We start from the raw sequence: 26,904 nt of genomic DNA, 5'->3' as shown, positions 1-26,904 counted from the left end.
TACATCTCGTGGCGGGTTGTCAGCGAGGGGTTTTGCACGGAGTGCCCGGTGGCTTCTATCCATGCTCAGCTCCGCTTCGGTTTTCCCTGGTAGTAGAGAGCTCATCCATCGATTTAGTAGCTCTTCTGTGTCCGCTATTTCTTCTGGGATCCCTCTCTTATTCTTACGTTGTTGCAGCGGTCCCTATTCTCACTATCTTCTTGTTTCTCCTCCAATTCTGCGACTTTCCTTTCCAGGGCTCCTATTTTTTTATTTGCCGCTCTCTGTCCTTTAGTGTTGGCCTCGGTCTTCTCCTCCAAGGCGCTTGTCCGCATTCCGATAGACCGAATATCTTGTCTTAGGCTTTCCACTTCTCCCCTAAAGAACTCCTTAAGGTCGGTTAGGAGCTGGGTGATATCTTTCTTGAATACCGTCTGCGTTTCCTCACCACCCGCCACTTCGGAATCCGTATCTGACAGCTCCGCTTCCCCGCCATCTCGCGCCATTCTGGAGTTCAGAAAGTATGCCCTCAGATCAGCTTTCTGCTTTGTTTTTTGAAGCCTAGTATTCATTCCTGCGTTTTCCTCCTTTGATTAATGGTTGTTTTTTGTAGAATTTCGTTCGCGATTAACGTTTTTTATTAAATTCTCTGCTGGTGGGTAACGGAGCACTCAGACTAGGCATCCATCTCCGTTCCCGTCGCGCATGCGCCTCAGGGATTTCCTTTCCTATTGTCTGATTTTGCTGCACTTATTGTATAATTATAATTCCCTGTACTGTATTCTTTGTGAAGCGCTGAGTACACTTTTGGCGCTATATAAATAAAAACATACAATACAATACTGGCAAGAGCGGGAAGACAGAGGTTGGGGGCTTCAGGTGAAGAACACCCACCAACTGCCCACCAATGCAATGGAGAGAAGCACTCTCTGCCAGCATCCTCATAATAGCACCCATCCCCCCATATTGTGTATACATACATACATACATACATACATACATACATACATACATAACTACCTTATATTTCTGCACTTCTGTCATTCCTGATGAAGAACCCTGTGAGGTCCAAAAGCCTCTAACTTATCAACTAACCAATGAAAAGGGATCTGCTCTGCTCTCATTTCTCACGTTACGTAATGATGATCTGCAGAGTTAAAAGGAGGATTGCTTATGAAACTAATTCAGCCCACTCAAAATTACCTTATCTCACCACATCTTAAAATATCACCAAAAGATACTGAAGTGTTGTCTTTATTGGTCTTTGGAAGGATCTAAAGGGGTCTTGTGGGTTGGTAACAGTATTAAGCAGAAACACGCTAGTGTTTACTGGGGTCTTCGTCCTTTAAAGTGTAAACCCTTCAGTGTCAGACCCCCAAGGCACTGACCAGATTAAAGCAGCAGAACAGGCGGCGTAGCGGTTTAAATTATTATTATTTTATTTACAGGATTGAAGCAGGGGGTTTCAGGAGCTGAACTGTGTTAATTTCAGGTCGGGGGGCACCCTGCTTCCAGATACTTACCTCAGTAGGGGTCCCCGGAGCTGAAATGAACACAGCTAAGGCTGGGGCCATGGTACCGCAGACCGCGCGGACACTACCTTAAGGTGTTCGCGTCCATGCGGCGTGCGAGAACGTGCGCGCAGGAGGGGGCGCGCGTTGCGCAAGAAATTAGTTCAAACTGATTTCTTGGCGTGACAGGCCGGTCACGTGAGCGGTTCACCCAATGAGGGCGAACCGGCTCTGTGACGTCACTGCCACGCCCCTAGACACGCCCACAGTCGGCGTGCGTACCATGGCCGAAAAACGCACCCGCTTCAAGCAGGTGACGTCATGGCACCGCACACTTCCGCACGGGCGAGGGCACCAGCCTAAGAAGTTTTAGCTGGTAAGGGTGAAGTTGTAACGTGTAAGATCATTTTTAGGGGGAGCCTTCTATACAAATAAAATCGAAGAAAAAAACAGTTGCCAACGACTTGCTCACAGTAGAGCCATCTGAAATTTTATTTTAATCCAAAATCAAAGCATTCCCTTCAGGGAACTCTGTGTTCTCCTTTGGAGTAATACTGCAGAACTCGAGAGCATCGAAGACAGTAATTGCTTTAAAACATGCCGTGGCCTAGAGTAATTAATGGATTTAAAGCATTACTTTTTATGAACGTATTTTACAGCCTTTTAACCCTTACACTATCATAAAGGAATAAACCCCGCTGGGAACCAGCACTGCTCTGCACGACTCTCAAGCAGGGAACGGACTCGTGTTTTGGATCACTGTTGATTAAAATACGGATTACCAAATGCTTCAATTTGGGGGCACTATATTTAAAAGAAGGAGCAGCTAGAACCAAAAGCTTGATGACACAGCCACCACTATCAAACCAGACACACAACAACTATCACACAACCTCAACAGGCAGAGCTCACTGAAACACACACATTCCTCAATTACACACACCTTCCATGTACAGTACACAAGTGACCTCAGAGGTGCGAATATAATATATTTCTCTCAGATCCGTATTACACTACGTCAAGACGGCAGGAAGGTGCTAAAAGGTGTTCAGTAAGATGTATAGTGGCACTTGTGCTGGTAGGTGTAACCATACTGTGAAAGCTTGAACACGTGGGAAAGGTACCTGCCCACATGCAAATGAGGCCGCAACCCCCAAATATGTAAGACACAGAAGATCATTGGAAAGGCCTTGATCCAGCAGTGGCTCAACAAGGGCTGAACATTATTATGAGATATATATTGTGGCAGGATGGCCGTGGTTATTGAGTAGGCAACAATACTTCTGGTGAAATAATATTTTGGTGGTTTATTTCTCCACAAAACCGCCCCCCAGAAAATTTGACACACTGACCCTTTACGAGAAACAAAACAAAATGCCTATTCCACTTTCGGAAGACTGCCTAAACATAGCAGAGCCTTACCGACTGGCTAGCTAGGCTAGTTCCAGTCCAACAGGATGTGGAAGTACCAATCAGCTCCTTACCTTGGAGCTCTGTTTCTTTAAGGACTGTGGGAGGGCGAGCAGTCTGCCTGTGTCAGATCTCCTCTCCTCTCGCTCACCTCCTGAGAGAGACTGCACAGAGGCTTTTCCTCTTCCCTTTTTAAAGCAGGTAAGCTGACTTAATTAGGTTCACCTGTTAATCGCATAGCAAGTGGAGTTAACCCGCTGCATACCACATATCACCCCTACCACATGCAGCACTTATCATCTGAGATCTGACACCAGAAGACTGTTCATGGTCCCACAGTTCAGCAAAGTATTTTGCCGCTCCTCCTTCTCTTACCGTGCACCCCTCATTTGGAACAACCTACCGGAGACTCTCACAGCCACCACCAGTCTAAGTTCTTTCAAAGCTAAAGCTATCTCACATTTTAATCTGGTCTGTAACTGTTACATACGCCTATAAATATATATTATCTCTAACTGTGCATGCTATGTCTTGTATATAATGTATACCCTGTTCACTTATGTATCTATGTATTTGTTACCATGTATTTTGTCAACTCTGTGCCCAGGACACACTTGAAAACAATAGGTAATTCTCAATGTATTACTCCCTGGTTAAATATTTTATAAATAAATACTGGAAAGCAGGCATCGTGCAACCTACTACTAAAATCCCTAGAGAGTCTATGACTGTCACAATATATATATTTAAACAATTAGATGTCTATGAGAAAAGTAGGCCCTCACCTCACCAAAAAGTGTATAGAGTTTATGAAGTGGTCAACGTTTTAGTTGAACCTAGAACCTTTTAAGACAAACCCTTAATTACATACATTGTCCCTCCCTCCCCCTGTAGAGCTTAAGAAGGGGCTTTACACATGCGTGAGATTTGCACGAGACCCCTCTTCACTTCCAGAGCAGGATTTGTCGGGGACAGTTATAACGTGGAGTGGGGTTATGATACAGAGGTTGAAGTTATGACGGTGGGGGCAGGGTTTACGACTCCAGTGTGAAATTCACCTCATGCTGCGTGTGCCGGAGCCTAAATGCGAGACACATTGCGCAAATCTTGACCGGGCTGATATGCACAACCCCCCTACCCCCCTCTGAAATACACAAAAAGACATTCAAATACAGTCACAGGCTGCGCTCCCCGAATAGATCAGGAATCAGTACGCGGATTCATCTGGCAACAGTTCATAGGAACATAATCACTCCCAACGCATCGCTGGCAGCAAAGGGGTGAAAGAAGCCAAATATGACCCTTACAAGAGACGGTATTGGCAATGTCCATGTGGTCGGATTTTCCCGGTACGAAAAAACCCTCTTGTTTATACACACCACTCCACCACAAGTTAAAAGGCTCAAACATGTTTGCATGCAAGAAACACAAGCTTTGTATGGTATCGAGGGCAGTGGACATACCAAGAACCCAGAATATTTACAGGTTTTAGTTAGTACTTACTTACAGCCGGATCACTTCTGTTCCAACAGCCGCGTAAAAATGTCTCATATCTGGTTTGGGATGGGGAGGGAAAAAAAAAAAAAAAGATTGTCAGTGTGCTTATGGCACGGCACAAACTGTGTACTTACAGTACTGGATTTAATAAAGAAAGCAAATATAATCCATATTTAACATATTACTGCCGTAGGTTAAACTTGCGCCTAGAAGATCGGATGACCTCGCCTACAAACAGTCAGCCTTTAATCATTCCAGCTAGGAGGGGAACAGAGCACTTTCAACCACACGGGTTTGACTCACTGTCCTCTCATCCTAATAGATGAGGGGTGACCAACTCCAGTCCTCAAGGCCCACCAACAGGCCAGGTATTATGAATATCCCTGCTTCAGCACAGATGGTGCAGTCATTCTGACTGAACCAACAGGTCAGGTTTTAAGGATATTCCTGCTTCAGTACAGGTGGCTCAATCAGAATGACTGCACCATCTGTGCTGAAGCAGAGATATCCATAATACCTGGCCTGTTGGTGGGCCTTGAGGACTGGAGTTGGACACCCCTGTAATAGAGAACTCAGGGTGCCCTATTGAGATACAATGTATGCTCTAAGGCCTGGCACCCCGAGGCGCTTATGACATAAGTCAGTCGTGCCTTTTTGCTTCTTTTGCAGCTGAGGCCACGCTCAACGCTCCACAGCAGTACTGAGCGCGATCGGAATGGAAGAGGAGGATGGAAGACAAGGGCTGATGATAGAGATATATATCTCTATCTATTTCATAGATGAGATTGAAACATATGCTAAATTTAGACAACAGATACTATATCCTACATCCCTACTTACAGTATATTGATCCAGAGGAAGGCAAACACACAGCCCCAGTGATACATCATCTAATTTTATCTCATAAGGGTAAAATAAATTCCTTCCTGACTCCAAGTATTGGCAATCAGATTACTCACTGGATCAACATCCTTCCCATGTTTACTTATTTGGTATATCCCTGTATACCTTTCCTTTCTATAAAGATGTCCAACCTTTTTTTTTAATATATCTACAGGCATACCCCGCATTAACGTACGCAATGGGACCGGAGCATGTATGTAAAGCGAAAATGTACTTAAAGTGAAGCACTACCTTTTTCCACTTATTGATGCATGTACTGTACTGCAATCGTCATATACGTGCATAACTGATGTAAATAGCGCATTTGTAACAGGCTCTATAGTCTCCCCGCTTGTGCACAGCTTCGCTACAGGTAGGGAGCCGGTATTGTTGTTCAGGACGTGCTGACAGGCGCATGCGCGAGATGCCGTTTGCCTATTGGGCGACATGTACTTACTCGCGAGTGTACTTAAAGTGAGTGTCCTTAAAGCGGGGTATGCCTGTATTGTATCTGCCATCACAGTGTCCATGGGTAATGAATCCCACATTGTAACTGCCCTTACTGTAAAGAACCCTTTCCTTTGTTGCTTGTGAAATCTCCTTTCGTCCAACCTTAAGGGATGGCCCCCGAGTCCTTTGTACTGCCCTTGGGATGAATAGTTCTTTTTAAAGCTCCTTGTACTGTCCCAGAATAACAGCTATAACTAGAGCTCTGCATTTACAGCATAATTCCTGACTAAATTGCTCTAGAGATTTCACAGAGCCCTAGTCATAGCTGATATTTATCACCATACGCAGGAGGTTGTATGCTGTACACCAGACCACATTTTGTTTGCATTGAGCTCCTCTATGCCCTACCCTGCGCTGTTTATTATCACAGCATCATTTTGGTTTACCACACGTGTGTATGAGACTGTGCAGCCTTTATATAGCCTTTGATTTGCCATTAGCTATACGTTTTGAACACATTCTGTTCATATTTTTGCACCGTGACACCACACATTTGGGGATTTTATCTATGCACTGTTTTTATGCATTTTTATAGTGTCTCGTCGTTTTTATAGCATTCTATTAAAGTTTTGTTATTTTCATTTGAGTGTGACCTTTTTGCGGTGTATCCTATGTAAGGATTAGGCAATTGTTTAGCCAGCTACAAGTTGACAATATACTATATTTGGTCACCTACCTAGAGTGCAACTATAGGGGGCTATTTATAATCCTAGGTGATTATTTGTGTGTAACTACTTCCCTATACTATTCCTTGTTTCAACTTCTTCTGGTTATAACTCCACACTGGATAAAAACACTATGGCAGCGATTATAGTGAGCGCGATGGCGCATATGATTTTGCATGCTGCGCAAACAAAGTGCAGCCGGCCATAGTGCGCGCGAGCGTGATGCAGATCCACCGCGCTGCAGATTTTTCAAAAGAAATTAATTTTTTCGCACGGCGGCCGCATCATGTGAGCGGTTCAGTCAATGAGGGCGAACCAGCCTGATGACGCGTCTGCCACGCCTCCCCCTTACCCATCGCTCGGTCAACAGGCCCGCGCGACGCCGTGCGCTTGCCTACTATAATCTTAGCCTAAAACAGTCACACAAATCAGGACACGAAAGGTCACGCTTCGTTACCAGCCACTGTTTTGAAGAGGAGCAAACACAGCGATCTGGTGCGTTAGGCTGCGTGTACAGTAACCATGACGCGGTGCCACGAGAACAAATCTGTGGAAGTCAAGGAGGGCGGCCATAGTGCGCTGAAAGCTCGAGCAAAAAGGTGTGCGCGACTCCATGCGTCCGTCACGCCTACTATAATCTCAGCCTTAGGTTAGCAATCAGGTGAGTAGTTGGAAACAAGTTCCAGATAAGGCCGGGGCCATAGAGGCTTCAGGAGAGTGGAGGCGCGCTAACGCTGAGGCTCGCCTGCTTAAGGCAGCGCGATTCCACGGACTTGCAGGCGAGCCAGCGTGCGCGAAGGGAGCCGGGGGGAAGTGGTTGGAGGCGGGGCAGTGACGTCGCTGGGCCAATCGCCCGCGACGCACTGATGTCAACGTCACGTTGACGCTGCTTCAGGCTGATTGGATGTTTTCAGCCGACAGCACGCTGAAAAACAGCTTGGCGCTCGGCTGAAAACTCCAAAGGCTCCGCACGCCTGCGGACGCTCGCGTGAGCCCCCTCTCAAGGCATCCTCATTGAGGATGCAGGGGCTCAGCGGTGAGCGTCCGCACGGCTCAGCGCGGCCTGTCCGTCTATGGACTCAGCCTAACAGTGCTCTGTGCCAAAGGAAGCATATATTTCAAATAAAGTCCTGATGAAAACACATAATAGTGTATTGGATAAGCTCTGATTAAGCCTAGTGAGATAATTAGACCCAGTGCATAAACATATGTAATGAGGGGTTAGCAATCAAATAACCACACCCACTGCAAGCTGAAACAGGCAGGAGAGAGAAGGAAAAAATATATATATATATATATCTTATTATATATTAGTGAACGCACTGTATGCCTGTCTGCATCTCCTGTGTCCCTAGGGGAAATCTCATTGGTCCCTTGGGCCGCCCGCCCCCGCACACCTCTCATTGGCCTGAGGCGGAGTGACGACACACACACACACACACACACACACACACACACACTGAGCGGCGCCCATCGCGACCCACGCGCACCTTCTCCTCTCCCCGGGTCTCCCGGTTTCCCGCGTTTTCCTCCCCTCCCCCCCCCCCAGCGCCGCTACAGTCAGCGGGGGAGCGGAGCGAGCGCCCGGGACACAGCGGGTGACTCTCACCCCACCCCCACCCCCCCCCACACAGAGCACTGAGCGGCTCTCCCCCCCCCCACACACACAAACACAGAGCACTGAGCGGCTCTCCCCCCCCACACACACACACAGAGCACTGAGCGGCTCTTCCCCCCCCCCCGGCTCACCCCCCCCACCCACCCACACACACAGAGCACTGAGCGGCTCTCCCCCCCCCCCCCGGCGCTCCACCCCCCCCCCCACACACACAGAGCACGCGGCTCTCCCCCCCCCCCCGGCGCTCCCCCCCCCCACACACACACACACACACAGAGCACTGAGCGGCTCTCCCCCCCCCCCCCCCGGCGCTCCCCCCCCCACACACACACACACAGAGCACTGAGCGGCTCTCCCCCCCTCCCCCCCGGCTCACCCGCCCCCCCCCACCCACACACACAGAGCACTGAGGGGCTCTCCCCCCCCCCCCGGCGCTCTCCCCCCCCCCACACACACAGAGCACGCGGCTCTCCCCTCACCCGGTGCTCCCCGTCCCAGAGGCCTCTCCTCCGGCTGTCTCCGCCTCTCCCCGCGAGAGGCACAGCACCTCCTCACCGGAGCGTCTCAGCCTCTCCGCAGAGTAGCCCGAGGTGGAGGAGGAGGGCGGCCGGTACCCGTAGGAAGAGGAGCGCGGCCATGTGCAAGGTGAGGAAACGCAGGGGAATGGGTTATTTAACGTGTCCCTGACTCCCCCTGCCCTTTGGCCCCCCTGCCCTTTGCCCCCCCCTTCCCTCCTGCCCTTTGCCCCCCTGCCCTTTGCCCTCCCTCCCCCTGCCCTTTGCCCCCCTGCCATTTGCCCCCCTCTGCCCTCCTGCCCTCCCTCCCCCTGCCCTTTGCCCCCCTGCCCTCCCTCCCCCTGCCCTTTGCCCCCCCCTGCCCTCCCTCCCCCTGCCCTTTGCCCCCCCTGGCCTCCCTCCCCCTGCTCTCCCTCCCAATGCCCTTTGCCCCCCCTGCCCTCCCTCCCAATGCCCTTTGCCCCCCTGCCCTCCCTCCCAATGCCCTTTGCCCTCCCTCCCCCTGCCCTTTGCCCCCTGCCCTCCCTCCCCCTGCCCTTGCCCCCTGCCCTCCCTCCCCCTGCCCTTTGCCCCTGCCCTTTGCCCCCTCGCCCCTCCCTGCCCTTTGCCCCCCGCCCCTCCCTGCCCTTTGCCCCCCCCACCCCTCCCTGCCCTTTGCCCCCCCCCCACCCCTCCCTGCCCTTTGCCCCCCCCCCACCCCTCCCTGCCCTTTGCCCCCCCCCACCCCTCCCTGCCATTTGCCCCCCCACCCCTCCCTGCCCTTTGCCCCCCCCACCCCTCCCTGCCCTTTGCCCCCCACGCCCCTCCCTGCCCTTTGCCCCCCCGCCCCTCCCTGCCCTTTGCCCCCCCAGCCCCTTCCTGCCCTTTGCCCCCCCCGCCCCTTCCTGCCCTTTGCCCGCCCCTTCCTGCCCTTTGCCCCCCCCCGCCCCTTCCTGCCCTTTGCCCCCCCCCCGCCCCTTCCTGCCCTTTGCCCCCCCCCGCCCCTTCCTGCCCTTTGCCCCCCCCCGCCCCTTCCTGCCCTTTGCCCCCCCCCGCCCCTTCCTGCCCTTTGCCCCCCCCCGCCCCTTCCTGCCCTTTGCCCCCCCCCCGCCCCTTCCTGCCCTTTGCCCCCCCCCCCGCCCCTTCCTGCCCTTTGCCCCCCCTGCCCTTTCCCCCCCCCCTGCCCCTCCCTGCCTTTTCCCCCCCCCGCCCCTCCCTGCCTTTCCCCCCCCCCGCCCCTCCCTGCCCTTTCCCCCCCCCCGCCCCTCCCTGCCCTTTCCCCCCCCGCCCCTCCCTGCCCTTTGCCCCCCCCGCCCCTCCCTGCCCTTTGCCCCCCCCCCACCCTCCTTGCCCTTTGCCCCCCCCGCCCCTCCCTGCCCTTTGCCCCCCCCGCCCCTCCCTGCCCTTTGCCCCCCCCACCCTCCCTGCCCTTTGCCCCCCCCACCCTCCCTGCCCTTTGCCCCCCCCACCCTCCCTGCCCTTTGCCCCCCCCACCCTCCCTGCCTTTTGCCCCCCCACCCTCCCTGCCCTTTGCCCCCCCCACCCTCCCTGCCCTTTGCCCCCCCCACCCTCCCTGCCCTTTGCCCCCCCCACCCTCCCTGCCCTTTGCCCCCCCCCACCCTCCCTGCCCTTTGCCCCCCCGCCCCTCCGTGCCCTTTGCCCCCCCGCCCCTCCCTGCCCTTTGCCCCCCCGCCCCTCCCTGCCCTTTGCCCCCCCGCCCCTCCCTGCCCTTTGCTCCCCCGCCCTTTGCCCCCCCTCCCCTCCCTGCCCTTTGCCCTCCCCGCCCTTCCACACCCCTTCTCCCCCCCCCGCCCTTCTACTCCATGCCCCCTGCCCTTCCACGCTATCAGCTAGTATATATATATATATGTTATATATATATATATATATATATATATGTTACAGACTTTCAATTACCACAAGATTTTAATATGAATGAACCCACTGTCCAGTCCCCAAGTTCAGCCACCCCTGCTAGTATACACAGCACTTCCCTTCTGGTTCTAACTCCACACTTGATCCAAACAGTACTTGAAATCAAACAGTGATCCAGACAGACAGACAGACAGACAGACACACACACAATGGGAGATTGTTGTTTAAGCAAAGTTTTGATGTTAATACAGTATATTTGTCTACTAATCAGAAACGTTTACATCCTACAAATTCCAGCAGACGGTGAAGCTGTAGTAGAGATATATAGTACTGCACTGATGAGCCAATCTGAGACTTTCCCCACTGCCAGAGTTTGTGATTCAAAGGAGATTATTGGCAGCCGGAGACACAGGTTTAGGCATTTCATTCAACAAATGTGACATCATGAGGCTCTACGATCATGTACTGTATGAGCTCATTAATAGAAAAAAGGCATACATGTGTTTCAGGATCCTAGACACTAAAATAAATGCCATGCACGGCCCGGGTGCAATTACACCTTGCATGTTCAAAGCAGCATTGAAGGGAAGATTAACAAAACAGTAACATCTCCATACATGCCTGCCACACAAGAGTCAAGATAAATGCAACTTGGGATGCCGCAACTCTATGGGAACAAGAGCAACAAACAGGATTAGTGGTGGGTGCTGCAAGCAGAAAAAACCTAGTCAGGGTAACTGCATGTAGAACAGAAGGGATGCTGGGCACACCAAAAGAAATGCAATCATTTATAAAAAAAAAAAGTTCATTTAATTGACTGATTACAGTCACAAACCGGATGTTTGTGACTGTAATCAGTCAATGAAATGAACTTTTTATAAATGATTGTATTTCTTTTGGTGTGCCCAGCTTCCCTTCTGTTCTTCATACTGTACATGCCTGCACATGTTATGCTTCTGAGATTAGCAGTTTTACTACATACCATCTTAACTTTACAAACGGTCACATACACTAAATATCTTCAACTTGTGGATCCCTGGAGTTCCGCAAGAGGTTACAAAGAGTTCCCCGAGACTCACCGTCTCCGGCGCCACAGAACACAAACGTCTGCGGCTTCGGAGACCGCGTCTGCCACGGTTACGCTAGGGGGTTCCATGCTTCCGTAACAGACTTCCCACAGTGTTAACCCTCCGGCGCCGGGGCACCCGCCGTCACGCGTCACGCGACTGCAGCTTGCCCCAGTGCCGGAAACCATTAGTCTTGGTACCATCTGTACGATAAACAAGTTGGGGTTCCCGTACAAGTTGGGGTTCCACAAAGCCAGGATACATTTGCAAAGGGTTCTAGGAAGTCGCCACCCCACGTGTAAAGGGTTCCACTGGTCTTCAAGTTGAAAACCATGGACATATATATCTTTCGGGATCAAACGGATGACAATTCATTTTCAGGGAAAATATGATGTTATCACGCAACAAGGAAAAGGAAACTGGTATTACTGGCACCAAAAGGAACTTATGCAATAGTCTCCTTGAGAAATTAGGCCAAATTCTTCCCGGCAAGGGAGCTCTGTAAAACTCTGAACTGGGTCATTTCTGAATCAATCTAAAAATACAATACACGGGGATTGGAGAACTCCCTTTTACATTAGTCTTCTCTTCAATAATATGCATTTTATTTTCTCACGCGTGGTATGGTCTACGCATCTTGCACTGGAAGGAGGGATCACGTGGCTCCCACGGCCGTGGTCGATGGCATGCATTTTTATTTAGGGTTCAATTTGTTTGGAGAATTAAAGGGGTTGGCTGAGAAGATCAATGTGTGATATTTGTAGCATTGGTCAGATGCATGTGTGATCTGTAAATGGGCTCGTTCTTGTGTAAGTTTTTCCCCTCCCAAAGATAGGCTGTAGGACACGGACTTGGTCATTCGTTTCTAAATATTTCTGCCGTGCTAAGCAAATCTCAGCTATGCAATGACACTGACCTGGTGCGTGACCAGCAGTTTCAGCCGAGCTCTGCATCCAGCAGCAAATCCAAAACATTTGCTGACAGTAAATTCATTGTGATGTTCAATCATATCAAACCTATCCGCAGAGGTCTCATGAATGCATGCCTAGGAGTCACAGACTCCCAAGACATGCCTAGGACCCCTTCAAATGAGCCCCATGCACATTTGCATGCATGGGACTAATGAGTGTGGATAAGTGAGTGTGTGGATGTGGATTAGTGAGTGTGGATGCGGATAAGTGAGCATGTGGATGCGGATAAGTGAGTGTGTGGATGTGGATAAGTGAGTGTGTGGATGTGGATAAGCGAGTGTGTGTGTGTGTGTGTATATAAGTGTGGGTGCGGATAGGTGTGTGTGTATAAGTGAGTATTTGTGTGTATAAGTGAGTGAGTGTGCGTATGAGTGTGTATGTATACATGAGTGAGTGTGTGTATACGCGAGTGTGTGTATACGCGAGTGTATGTATAAGCGAGCATGGGTCTAAGCAAGCGTGGGAATAAGTGTGTGTGTGTGTGTGTGTGTGTGTGTGTGTGTGTGTGTGTGTATGTATGTGTAAAAGTACCCTGGGAAACCATTGGTCCCTGGAGATATAAAAAAAGAATAAATAGCGCAGTTTAGCTCCGGGGAACCGCCGGGTTAAAAATAAATAAATGATAGGTAAAAATAATAAAACAAGCAGCTTCGCCAGGATTGCTCCTTTAATCGTTTCATGATGATCCCATGGAGTTAGGAACACCAGAAGGACCCTAAGAACATGTTTAATTAATATTTTGTTTATTTATCTACTTCTATACCTATTTTTGCTGCTATAAATACAATTGCAAATGTCTTTCATACACCACCCCCCCCCCCCCCCCCCCCGTGACAGGTATGTTGATACAATAACACACCACAGAGATCCCTGTTTGCATGCCATTTGAATAGCCTCACAATGTGGAATGTCACATGCGGAGTACGAATGGAAATCCCCTTACATTCTTCCGCCTCCTCCTTCCTGATGTACAGTGTACGCTTAAAGCAGCAAACCCACCCAAAAGTAATCAGCATCCACTGGCGGAGGGAAATACGGCCACCCCTATTCTTGAAATACTTACAGTTGTAGCTGCTAATGCACTTCCCGCTTTATTTTTTAAATATGTTGCTCGCAGTCAATTAAAAGGAAGCCACAACTTTGTCCGTTACGCTTCTTGTTGGCCAACGGAAGGCCATTTTGTTTCCCCGGGATTGAGAGCAGTACACCGACACCAAAAAACTGTAAGTATCTCTGGAAGCAGCGGGCTCTCCAGAGCATCTCAGCTCCCGAGGACCCCATGGTTAAAACTCAGCGGTGTATAAACTCAGAATATAAACCGGGGGCTCCTTCTAAGGCCGCGTCCACAATTAGCGCGACGCGATCAAATTGCAGTATCTATGAGGCGGTCTTTAGAGCGCGCAACTGCGCGCGCACGATGAGAAGCGCCCGCGATGCGCAAGGAAAATAATCAATTTGTTTTTGTCACGCTAAGGCCAGGTGACATGAGCGGTTCGCCCCATTAAGGCGAACCAGCTCCATGACGTCACGGCCACACCTCCTCATCGCGTCCACCTAGAGCGCACGAATCGCTCCATCTGGAGGCGCGCGTGAAGCCGCACGCACGGTCGCACACACACATGCCATGGATGCGGCCCTAGCTGAACGGCGCTATTTCCAGCTCTGAAGACCCAGCAGTTCCCGAGATACTTAACCGTTTAAGCCGCCGGTTTACCTCCTGGCTGTTCAAAGATGGCGCCTGCAGTCATCCAATAGGAAACCACAACAACATCCCTCGCTTCTTATTGGCTCGCGAGACCCACAGGATTTGGCAGCAATTTTTATATCCCAAATCGGAGATAAAAGACTGATAACTAAAACGATAAGTATCTCAGGAACTCGGCCGTCCCCAGAAGGGGAAAAAAAAGTGGTTCACCTCCAGGACGACACCCGGTACAAATTCTGTGAAAGGATTGCAGCTTTAGGGCCGTATTCTATAATGTCCGATGGGCTGGTTCATGCTGTGTTGCCGTCTAAAAATTCCTATTGAGGTCACGTGGTATTTTCGGCCGAAACCAGAGTGAACGTCGGACAGAGACATTTGTCAAGTCTGCAAAGATTGAAATAAATAGAAAAGAAGTAGAAGTCGAAGACTTGGTCTACCTTGGCCAGCAAAGAGCAATGGATAGGAACCTTTTTGAATGAAATCAATAGAAGAATGAAGATGGGATAGAGTGCATTTGGAAGAAACAAGACAGAAACATTTTTTTTATGTGAATGATGAGTCACCAGAATACACACTGTATAATTAAAAATGTTAATGAAAAAACAAAACACTAATATGCTTCCTACTATAAAAATAAATAAATGGGGGCCACAATGCTGTCTTGATGAAATATTAACAATACCCAAGATCAAGAGCTGTAATACAAAGCACAGATGCGTCAACGCTTTGCTGGCGCCAGACTTTGGCTTGGGATGTACGTAGGGTCTGAACCAGAGGAACCTGTGCATCGGCATGAGAATAATGAACAGAAACCATGCGAAAAAGATAAACACATCACCTCCTTGCTCATATACTAGTAAAATAAGTTAAAGTTCAATTTATTAAATTGACATAATTCTTTATTAACCCTTTCAATGTCCGTATGACATTGTTCGGATGTCATCAGGGGATGCAACGCAATCGGGTAAATGGCACCCAAGTGGTCAGAAGTCACCTAATGGTACCAATCAGTCTACTTCCAATCACAAGATTTTTACGGAGATTAGCACTAATCAGCTACAACAGACCCTGGTCTTTGCCCAGCCTAGAGAAGAAGCGGGATTTTGAAGTTGTACAAGAAGTAATTGAGGAGCTTGAGACAATCCAAAGAAGTATGGAGAGGTGTATGCTAGGTATTACCCGAAGAGTCAGGAAAAAGAATGAATGGGTTTTGAAACCAAACAAAAAAAAGTCTGTGACATCATCACATGGGCGAAGAAATTAAAATGGCCACGGGCTGGACATATTGCAAGAAGAATTGACCATCGTTGTACAGGGATGGGACACTCGACTGGAGACTAAAGGGTTTCAAAACAACAAGACGACAACCAAAATTAAAATGGGAGGATTAAATCAGAAAATGTGTTGGAGAAACATGAAAAGTAGAGGGTTGAAACCACAGTACCTGGAAGATCATTGGGAGAAGCCTTCATCCTGCAGTGAAGCAACAGGGGCTGAAGAAGATGATGATGATGATGATGATGATGATGATATCATATATTTAAACAAACGAAAACTTACTTCAATGACTAACAGAAATTAAGTCTGTTTCTGTCTCTGATGGTTCATGCGTGAAAATATTTAGTCAAAGTTTTTGTTTTGTAACCGTTTTAGTTGAGCCTAGACCTCAGAAACAACAGGTGGAATATAATGAAAATGGATTTTTGCTGCGTTTCTGATGGTCAAGGTGCATGATGGGTTAACTTTTTGTCTCTTACTAAAATGTCTAATATGCTGAAATAGTGTGTTATGGGAAGCGGGCGTATAGCTGTACTCCCCCTATTTTCGCATAGCTGGGATGTTGGCTGAATGCCTGAGTGTGTTCCTGATCACGTTTGTCCAGCATGAAATTAACTAGCCCCTCGATTGAGGCTGACAGGGTACCCAGCTCATCGCGCAGTACAAACGTGATCTCAGGAATATATTTACCAGGCATTTTTATCTATGAAATGACGGAGGTCCCCTAGTTGTTGATATCTCGTGCGGAATCCTGATTGCTGTAAGATCCCAAAGCTAAATGACCAATAAATTGCATTTACTAATAATAACAACTGGTGTTGGTATCATTCATGTGTTCACTCGTGGCTGAAATCGACAGCCCGAATCAGTCTCTTGAATAAGTAATTTTCTTGTCAGAACAATGACTTAATAAAAAAGCCAAAAGGCACATTACAAGCCCCTTGCATCAATTTAGATTTAGTTCAAATACAGAATTTTTTTTAAACGGCTCAAACAGTGCAAAAAATGAATGGATTCCTTTCTCTAATATGCAACCAAACATGCCTTTTACTGTTCTTCAAACGAGTTGGGGGGAAAAGTCCCCCACTAAACCTAGATTTAAAAAAAAAAATTTTTTTTAAATTATAATGTTATTTTGATCTCAACTACCACACTATACATTATTCATTGTGGCTGTGTTACAGTTTGGTGTGGTTACCAGCTGCCAAGGCATGGGTGTGTGTCACACACACACACTGGCGGCAAACACACCATTATATTATGTACTTTGATATAGGAGGCCATTGTATAAATATTTCAAAGCAGCAATCCTCCCGGAAGTCTGTGTGCGTTTAGAGTTTAATTCATATAAATATTAGTTTGCACTCTGAGGGGTTCTGCTCTTTAAAAATAAATAATTAAAAAAAAAAATTATATTTATATTTTTATATATATATATATATATATATATATATATATATATATATATATATATATATATATATAAATCACTAGCTTCTGAGGTTACCATGGTAACCTTTAAACTGCACTGAGCACTTGGGAGAGCTCCATTTTAACTTCCCGGACACTTAATATTTTAAAACGAGTATATCTCCTGAACCGAGCATCACCGCTTTGGAAAGGGCAAGTGGGAATCTCTTAAAATAAGTAAAACAATACAATGCAAGCCCTTCAGGTGCCCCGAGACGTAGTGCCGAAGAAGTCATCCCCGCAGAAAGCATGTTTTCGAGGGGAGATCGCGCTGGTGATCTGTAATGCAGGGAGATGGAAGAGGATGACGAGGCCTCTTTCGGGTGAAGGGGCGCCGTGGTCGCGGGATTGCGGTCTGCCAGATCCCAAAGTGTATACAGATCGTAGCAGGTGTTATTACCCGTTAAGAAATAACACCGAAAATATGTTAAGAGATCATTAGAAACACACGCATCCAAGCACTTTTAGGACCTAAAAAAGCCACGCCATCGCACCAACAGACCATGTTTTCGGCAAGAGCAAGCAGAACAAAAACTATTTTGAATCAGGCTTTAAATCATGTAATGTTCCCATGCCGACATCCCTTGGAAACCCCTTTGAAGAGCTAGTGCAGAACCCCAAAAGGTTCTTACAGTAGAGTACCTCCTGGTTCTGGAAATATTGGGCCCAAAATATTGTCCAGTCTGTGATGGACAGACTTACAGAGCTGTCATGGGTAGCCCACTCCGGAACATGAAAAGGGGTCTCACATGGGTGGGTTGTGTGACATCCCTCCACACCTCCGGAGCAGGGGATCCAGCCTCCCACAGGTGTCTGTGGCATGCGGTGGGGTTATGCTGTGTGGCAGCGGGATTGCCATGCAAGAGTTGTGCCATACAGGGTGCAGGGTTAGGACTTTGACTCAGGGTCTCCCAGGAATTCTCTCATGCTGCTCGAGACGGGGAGACAGCGGCAGCGCCCTAACGCGCTACACTCGCCCAATTTTGTAATTCAAGACAGGGCTGATACTCTCCCCAGGGAGCCGGGCAGGAAAGCTGAAAGATAACATTGTTATTATGGAATGGATAGCCAGCAGGAATAGGACTTGTTAAGGGCAAGTTCTCTCTCAAAACAGGAATCCGTTCCAATATACAGATATAGCCAAACTTACTGTTCCCAAAGCAGCACCAAAAAAAAGCTTAAATGCTACGGCTACCTGTGAGGGGGGGGGATCCATACTTCAGTATCGGACTTCCCGCTGTGTTAATCCCTGCAGCCAGGGTGGGTGCATGGAGAGGGATGAATTTCTACAATGACTATCAGCCGGGATAGCGCCTGGGTCCTCAGCACTGCACCCACAAATTCAAACAAAAAAAGGGTCCCGTGCCACCACCTGGGACCTCTGATGAGGGCATGCAAGGGAACCCGCTCTTATCCGACAGGATATCTCCTCCGTTAGCAGAACTTCAAACTCTCAAAGGAAATGTGATTACTAGTAAAAAAAATAAATATATATATATATGTTATATATATATATTATATATAAAAATTATTATTATTTTTTTTTTCTGGGGGGGGGGTGATGTATCCGGTTATGGTATTTCGGAAGGAAAGTCCTGAGAGGGAGAGTCCTTGGTTGCAGAGAGGATTCTGGTTTCCAAGGTCCTGGAATGCCAGGGTCAGCATTCTCTAGGTGAAGTGCTTATAGATATCCAGTCCAGGCTTGGAAGCAGGACTGAAGCTATTTGTTTCCCCCATGGCAAGACTCCTAGCAGCGGACTAGGAGAAAGTTAGCTTATAACACGGCTTTTAGGTTCCGGGGGTAGGGTCTGGAGCTCTCTAAATCAGCCAATCCCGAATCCCGGATACAAATAGTCCAATCAGGGGCCGCAGGGCTTTAAACTCTGGGTTTGTGATAGTGAGGGTATATTCAGTCTAGCCCAAGCCAAGGATTCAAAGTGGGTAAATAGGGAGAGTTCGGAGCTTTACTCTCCAGCCAATGAAATTGGCTGCTTTCAGCAGGCCCCCCCAAACAAACAGCACATTGGTGAAGCAGGAACGTAGGGCGAGCAGGCTGCATCGGTACAAGTTCACCAACAGAGCGTCGCAACACCATACCGCCAATTAAGACAAAGACCCGAGCCCGCCAAACAGAGCGGGACTCCAGGGTCGCTGAAAGCAGCGGGTGAAATATGTGAAAAACAAAAAGCGCAACAGATAAATTGATGAAACAACTAAAAATGTAAATCAAATGCTGCCTAAACACCTGTGGTTTCCCTAAACCACATTAACTACGGAACTAAACATACTGGTGTTCATGGCGCAGTATTGATAAATAATGCAATATAATGTGCAGATAACCCAATGATAAAAAATATATTAACACTGATTACACATCTACTGCTGCTCCATGGGACCGAATCCTCTGGGCTGTAGGCTCCTGGTTAACTTCATATGAAGTAATGCATTAACATTGATGCAAAACATACAACATACAGGGGAAAGGAAACACTCACACTTTCCCCGTTGTTTAAATCGCAGAGAGTGACTCTGGGCACACTCAGCCCTACTCCAGGCTCGGCTTCCTGATGTATATGGCTGCGTCTATACTATAGCAGACGGAGCGGAGCGGAGGCGCGCGCACGCTGCGCGTTCACATCTATGGTCCTCTTTGAGGATGCCTATAGATGGCGCCAGCGCGCACGTCAGACGGAGCTGGCAAAGGCGCGAAATTGAAGAAGACAGGGCCAAGTGATTTTATGCGCGATGGCATGATCACGTGACCTGTCTCCTCCAATCAAAGTGAAATTACATTTTCAAAGTGATGCCATTTTTTTTTTGTGTATGCCGGTGGTAAACACAGAACACAAACAACATACACAACACACACAAAATTAAAGTTAATTTCCATACCGGGGGGGAAAGTGAACTTGTCTCCACAGTGCTTCAGATGCTGAATCTGAAAAAATGCCCGTGGATAGGGATGTGAGGTAAGAAAGTGACGTCCCCGCCGGAACGTCATTGACACGCTTCCAAATTTTCATTGCCACGCCCCCAAATCGCGCCCGCTGCATACCCTGCAAAGCCATGAAAAAGCTCAGGCTTTAGCAAGAGTATTGCAGCGTGCACCTCCCCTCCGCTCTGCTCCGTCTGCCTGAGTATAGACATAGCCTATGTGTATGCAGGCACAGTCCTTCCCCATCGCGTCTCTCACTACCCCAGAGGAAGTCGACATACTGACGAAACGCATCGGGTTTTTGGACTACTGAGGCCACCATACCCACTCTGCAAGGACTCCCATTGGCGGACGTGTGAAGGAGGCGGAGCATCCCCTGACGCAAGTAAGAGACGCGCTCGGGAAGGACTGTGCCTGCATACACACATACATCAGGAAGCGGAGTCTGGAGTAGGGTGGAGTGCACCCAGAGTCACTCTCTGCGATTTAAACAACGGGGAAAGTGTGAGTTTTCCCTTTCCCCTGTATGTTGTATGTTTTGCAATGTTAATGCACTATTGTGTTGCATTTGTGTTTTCTTCTTCATATGAGGTTAACCAGGGGCCTACAGCCCAGAGGATTCGGTCCCATGGAGCAGCAGTAGATGTGTAATCAGTGTTTATATTTTTTATCAGTGGGTTATCTGCACATTATATTGCATTATTTATCAATATTGCGCCATGAACACCAGTATGTTTAGTTCACCAAAGAAGCATCTCGGCCCTCCACTGGGGACAGCTGGGACCTCTGTGTGCGCACCGACTGCTACCTGCTGCAAAGGTTAGCCCCGGCAAGAGATGACAGCTATGAACATTGTAGGGCACAACAGTACAGCACATTACAATAAAATTGCCAAAAAGAGATACAATACACTAAAACAAAATCCTGGCAGGGTGGGCTTATTCACACACAAGGTTGGAGAAAGAGGGCGGCAGGTTGAACCTTTATTTAGGAGCTTTACTGCGAAATAGTGATGTTTTTAGTTTTTTTAAGAAAGCCAATAATATCATTTTTTCCCCTCCAGTAAGTAGGACAAGGAGAGGAAAGGGCATGGCTGTATTTATCAGCGCAGGAGAGGAGCGGGCAGTACTGTATTTATCAGCGCAGGAGAGGAGCGGGCAGTACTGTATTTATCAGCGCAGGAGAGGAGAGGGCAGTACTGTATTTATCAGCGCAGGAGAGGAGCGGGCAGTACTGTATTTATCAGCGCAGGAGAGGAGCGAGCAGTACTGTATTTATCAGCGCAGGAGAGGAGCGAGCAGTACTGTATTTATCAGCGCAGGAGAGGAGCGGGCAGTACTGTATTTATCAGCGCAGGAGAGGAGCGGGCAGTACTGTATTTATCAGCGCAGGAGAGGAGCGGGCAGTACTGTATTTATCAGCGCAGGAGAGGAGCGGGCAGTACTGTATTTATCAGCGTAGGAGAGGAGCGGGCAGTACTGTATTTATCAGCGCAGGAGAGGAGCGGGCAGTACTGTATTTATCAGCGCAGGAGAGGAGCGAGCAGTACTGTATTTATCAGCGCGGGAGAGGAGCGAGCAGTACTGTATTTATCAGCGCGGGAGAGGAGCGGGCAGTACTGTATTTATCAGCGCAGGAGAGGAGCGAGCAGTACTGTATTTATCAGCGCAGGAGAGGAGCGGGCAGTACTGTATTTATCAGCGCAGGAGAGGAGCGGGCAGTACTGTATTTATCAGCACGAGAGGAGCGGGCAGTACTGTATTTATCAGCACAGGAGAGGAGCGGGCAGTACTGTATTTATCAGCGTAGGAGAGGAGCGGGCAGTACTGTATTTATCAGCGTAGGAGAGGAGCGGGCAGTACTGTATTTATCAGCGTAGGAGAGGACCGGGCAGTACTGTATTTATCAGCACGAGAGGAGCGGGCAGTACTGTATTTATCAGCACGAGAGGAGCGGGCAGTACTGTATTTATCAGCACAGGAGAGGAGCGGGCAGTACTGTATTTATCAGCGTAGGAGAGGAGCGGGCAGTACTGTATTTATCAGCGTAGGAGAGGACCGGGCAGTACTGTATTTATCAGCGTAGGAGAGGAGCGACCAGTACTGTATTTATCAGCGCAGGAGAGGAGCGGGCAGTACTGTATTTATCAGCGCAGGAGAGGAGCGGGCAGTACTGTATTTATCAGCGCAGGAGAGGAGCGGGCAGTACTGTATTTATCAGCACAGGAGAGGAGCGAGCAGTACTGTATTTATCAGCGCAGGAGAGGAGCGAGCAGTACTGTATTTATCAGCGCAGGAGAGGAGGGGGCAGTACAGTATTTATCAGCGCAGGAGAGGAGCGGGCAGTACTGTATTTATCAGCGCAGGAGAGGAGCGGGCAGTACTGTATTTATCAGCGCAGGAGAGGAGGGGGCAGTACAGTATTTATCAGCGCAGGAGAGGAGCGGGCAGTACTGTATTTATCAGCGCAGGAGAGGAGCGGGCAGTACTGTATTTATCAGCGCAGGAGAGGAGCGGGCAGTACTGTATTTATCAGCGCAGAAGAGGAGTGGGCAGTACTGTATATATCAGCGCAGGAGAGGAGCGGCAGTACTGTATTTATCAGCACAGGAGAGGAGCGGGCAGTACTGTATTTATCAGCACACGAGAGGAGCGGGCAGCACTGTATTTATCAGCGCAGGAGAGGAGCGTCAGTACTGTATTTATCAGCGCAGGAGAGGAGCGGCAGTACTGTATTTATCAGTGCAGGAGAGGAGCGGCAGTACTGTATTTATCAGCGCAGGAGAGGAGCGGCAGTACTGTATTTATCAGCGCAGGAGAGGAGCGGGCAGTACTGTATTTATCAGCACAGGAAAGGAGCGGGCAGTACTGTATTTATCAGCACAGGAGAGGAGCGGGCAGTACTGTATTTATCAGCGCAGGAGAGGAGCGGGCAGTACTGTATGTATCAGCGCAGGAGAGGAGCGGGCAGTACTGTATTTATCAGCGCAGGAGAGGAGCGGGCAGTACTGTATTTATCAGCGCAGGAGAAGAGCGGGCAGTACTGTATTTATCAGCACAGGAGAGGAGCGGGCAGTACTGTATGTATCAGCGCAGGAGAGGAGCGGGCAGTACTGTATTTATCAGCGCAGGAGAGGAGCGGCAGTACTGTATTTATCAGCACAGGAGAGGAGCGGGCAGTACTGTATGTACCAGCGCAGGAGAGGAGCGGGCAGTACTGTATGTATCAGCACAGGAGAGGAGCGGCAGTACTGTATTTATCAGCACAGGAGAGGAGCGGGCAGTACTGTATTTAACAGCGCAGGAGAGGAGCGAGCAGTAATGTATTTATCAGCGCAGGAGAGGAGCGGGCAGTACTGTATTTATCAGCGCAGGAGAGGAGCGGGCAGTACAGTATTTATCAGCGCAGGAGAGGAGCGGGCAGTACTGTATGTATCAGCGCAGGAGAGGAGGGGGCAGTACTGTATTTATCAGCGCAGGAGAGTAGCGGGCAGTACTGTATGTATCAGCGCAGGAGAGGAGCGGGCAGTACTGTATTTATCAGCACAGGAGAGTAGCGGGTAGTACTGTATTTATCAGCACAGGAGAGGAGCGGGCAGTACTGTATGTACCAGCGCAGGAGAGGAGCGGGCAGTACTGTATGTATCAGCACAGGAGAGGAGCGGCAGTACTGTATTTATCAGCACAGGAGAGGAGCGGCAGTACTGTATTTATCAGCGCAGGAGGGGAGCGAGCAGTACTGTATTTATCAGCACAGGAGAGGAGCGGGCAGTACTGTATTTATCAGCACAGGAGAGGAGCGGGCAGTACTGTATTTATCAGCACAGGAGAGGAGCGAGCAGTACTGTATTTATCAGCGCAGGAGAGGAGCGGGCAGTACTGTATTTATCAGCGCAGGAGAGGAGCGGGCAGTACTGTATTTATCAGCGCAGGAGAGGAGCGAGCAGTACTGTATTTATCAGCGCAGGAGAGGAGCGAGCAGTACTGTATTTATCAGCGCAGGAGAGGAGCGGGCAGTACTGTATTTATCAGCGCAGGAGAGGAGCGAGCAGTACTGTATTTATCAGCGCAGGAGAGGAGCGGGCAGTACTGTATTTATCAGCGCAGGAGAGGAGCGGGCAGTACTGTATTTATCAGCGCAGGAGAGGAGCGGGCAGTACTGTATGTATCAGCGCAGGAGAGGAGCTGGCAGTACTGTATTTATCAGCGCAGGAGAGGAGCGAGCAGTACTGTATTTATCAGCGCAGGAGAGGAGCGGGCAGTACTGTATGTATCAGCGCAGGAGAGGAACGAGCAGTACTGTATTTATCAGCGCAGGAGAGGAGCGGGCAGTACTGTATTTATCAGCGCAGGAGAGGAGCGGGCAGTACTGTATGTATCAGCGCAGGAGAGGAGCGGGCAGTACTGTATGTATCAGCACAGGAGAGGAGCGGGCAGTACAGTATTTATCAGCGCAGGAGAGGAGCGGGCAGTACTGTATGTATCAGCGCAGGAGAGGAGCGAGCAGTACTGTATTTATCAGCGCAGGAGAGGAGCGGGCAGTACTGTATTTATCAGCGCAGGAGAGGAGCGAGCAGTACTGTATTTATCAGCGCAGGAGAGGAGCGAGCAGTACTGTATTTATCAGCGCAGGAGAGGAGCGGGCAGTACTGTATTTATCAGCGCAGGAGAGGAGCGGGCAGTACTGTATTTATCAGCGCAGGAGAGGAGCGGGCAGTACTGTATTTATCAGCGCAGGAGAGGAGCGGGCAGTACTGTATGTATCAGCGCAGGAGAGGAGCGGGCAGTACTGTATGTATCAGCGCAGGAGAGGAGCGGGCAGTACTGTATGTATCAGTGCAGGAGAGGAGCGGGCAGTACTGTATTTATCAGTGCAGGAGAGGAGCGGGCAGTACTGTATTTATCAGCGCAGGAGAGGAGCGGGCAGTACTGTATTTATCAGGGCATGGGCATTAAGCAGCTGGGGCGTGTGAGAACCTACGATCCACGTCAGCTACATCTGCACCAGGGAGAAAGGTGAGGTGGGTTGCTGGGGAGGGCAGGGGTTGGACTAACCCTAGAGAAATAAAGCAGTAATAAAGCCACCAATAGATGATCCTATTCAAGTCTTCAAATTCCAGGTGACATATAGCTTTGAATATCACCCAAGAATAACCCAACCTCAGGGCTGAAAGTCCCCTCCAGCACTGCATGTCACCCAAGGGTACCTCAACCTCTCAGGTGCCTTTTGGGAGCAAAGGGACATCTGAGAAGTTGAATTAACCTAGTCATTGATTGGCAGACCCCAAAAAACTTCCCCACATACATACACCGTCACTGACCCACACAAAGTCTCACCCCCTCAGTGCCACACAAAGTCTCACCCCCTCAGTGCCACACAAAGTCTCACCCCCTCAGTGACACACAAAGTCTCACCCCCTCAGTGCCACACAAAATCTCACCCCCTCAGTGCCACACAAAGTCTCACCCCCTCAGTGCCACACAAAGTCTCACCCCCTCAGTGCCACACAAAGTCTCACCCCCTCAGTGCCACACAAAGTCTCACCCCCTCAGTGCCACACAAAGTCTCACTCCCTCAGTGCCACACAAAGTCTCACCCCCTCAGTGCCACACAAAGTCTCACTCCCTCAGTGCCACACAAAGTCTCACCCCCTCAGTGCCACACAAAGTCTCACCCCCTCAGTGACACACAAAGTCTCACCCCCTCAGTGACACACAAAGTCTCACCCCCTCAGTGACACACAAAGTCTCACCCCCTCAGTGACACACAAAGTCTCACCCCCTCAGTGACACACAGTCTCACCCCCTCAGTGCCACACAAAGTCTCACCCCCTCAGTGACACACAAAGTCTCACCCCCTCAGTGACACACAAAGTCTCACCCCCTCAGTGCCACACAAAGTCTCACCTCCTCAGTGACACACAAAGTCTCACTCCCTCAGTGACACACAAAGTCTCACTCCCTCAGTGACACACAAAGTCTCACTCCCTCAGTGACACACACAATGTTGGTGCCCCACACTGTCACTTACTTACTATCACTCGGTGTCTCTTACACACACACACAGTCACACTCAGTGTCACATACTCACTCAGTGTCACATACTCACGCAGTCTCCCTCTCTCTCACCCCCGGCTTCACCCCACACAGAGGCCTGGTAGCCGTTCCTCTCCCTCCCCCAACACTCACCGCCAGCTCCCCGCGCCGAGTCCCTGTACTAGGCGAGTCCCCGGTCCTGTGCTAACCGCGGCCTCCCTCCTGTTAGTCACTGGGTGGAGCCCGCTAACTGGGTGAGCCAATAACACCGGCCGCGCACCGCGCTTTCACTTTCCCTGCCCTCCAACTGTCATTCTACCTACAGACCTACAGACCTACAGACCTACAGACCTACAGACCTACAGACCTACAGACCTACAGACCTACAGACCTACAGACCTACAGACCTACAGACCTACAGACCTACAGACCTAATCGTATAATACAGAGTATTTTCTTAATGGGGACTTCTAAAATGGCCGCCCACCGTAATGTCTGAGACGTTGCATCATGCAATCTTTAATATTTCCATGATCTCCTCATGCACTGGAAATCCATCTATACGTGTTTTTTTTTTTTTTAAACTCTGCATTTTGCTTTTTATTAGGGGACTCCAACGTTCGGTCATCAGCGACACGGGGGGGGGTTCGGGGTGCTCCCACTCTTCCGGCACGCCAAGGGTTAAAAGCTGTCAGGCACGCAAAGGGTTAAAGCAGAGAACTATTAGGCTGCGTCCCCGCTGGCGCTGAGCGTGCTGTGTGCTCGGCGCTTGCCGCTTTTACTTCTTGTACTCGTTAGGCCTCGGCCAGGGTGGCGCTGAGCGGGCGAGCGCGCTCACGCTGGCCGCGATGAAACACGTTGCGGCAATGTGTGTGGCCAGCGTGAGCGAGCGCCTAAGCATGCACGGCGCTTAGCTGCTTGGCAAGCCCTGCTCGACCGGGCGATTCGTGGCTGGCTAGGTGCGCGCGCGTCTGGGGACGCAGCCACGGCATCACGGAGCTG

General features: G+C 49.6%; 1 protein-coding gene across 5 annotated transcripts in view; it reads right to left on the bottom strand.

Annotated features, from left to right (window-relative positions):
- Positions 1–26,904, bottom strand: part of TRAF2 (TNF receptor associated factor 2) — a 59,329-nt gene that overhangs the window by 30,369 nt on the left and 2,056 nt on the right. The window contains exons 1-2 of one of the 5 annotated variants that reach the window (XM_075579098.1): positions 26,056–26,182; positions 4,404–4,453 (exon numbers count right to left, since the gene is read on the bottom strand). Coding sequence is in view for 2 of the 5 variants with exons in the window: in XM_075579102.1 (XP_075435217.1) it covers positions 1,000–1,023 (24 nt within the window). In the remaining 3 variants the exon portion in view is untranslated. Of the gene's footprint in view, positions 1–999; positions 1,127–4,403; positions 4,454–26,055; positions 26,183–26,904 lie in introns of those variants that run through there. The other 4 variants (XM_075579103.1, XM_075579102.1, XM_075579099.1 and 1 more) reach the window with 4 other exon arrangements.

The sequence above is a fragment of the Ascaphus truei genome, chromosome 21, assembly GCF_040206685.1.
Source record: "Ascaphus truei isolate aAscTru1 chromosome 21, aAscTru1.hap1, whole genome shotgun sequence".
NCBI classification, from domain to species: Eukaryota; Metazoa; Chordata; class Amphibia; order Anura; family Ascaphidae; genus Ascaphus; species Ascaphus truei.
This window is presented reverse-complemented; position numbering and strand designations above follow the sequence as displayed.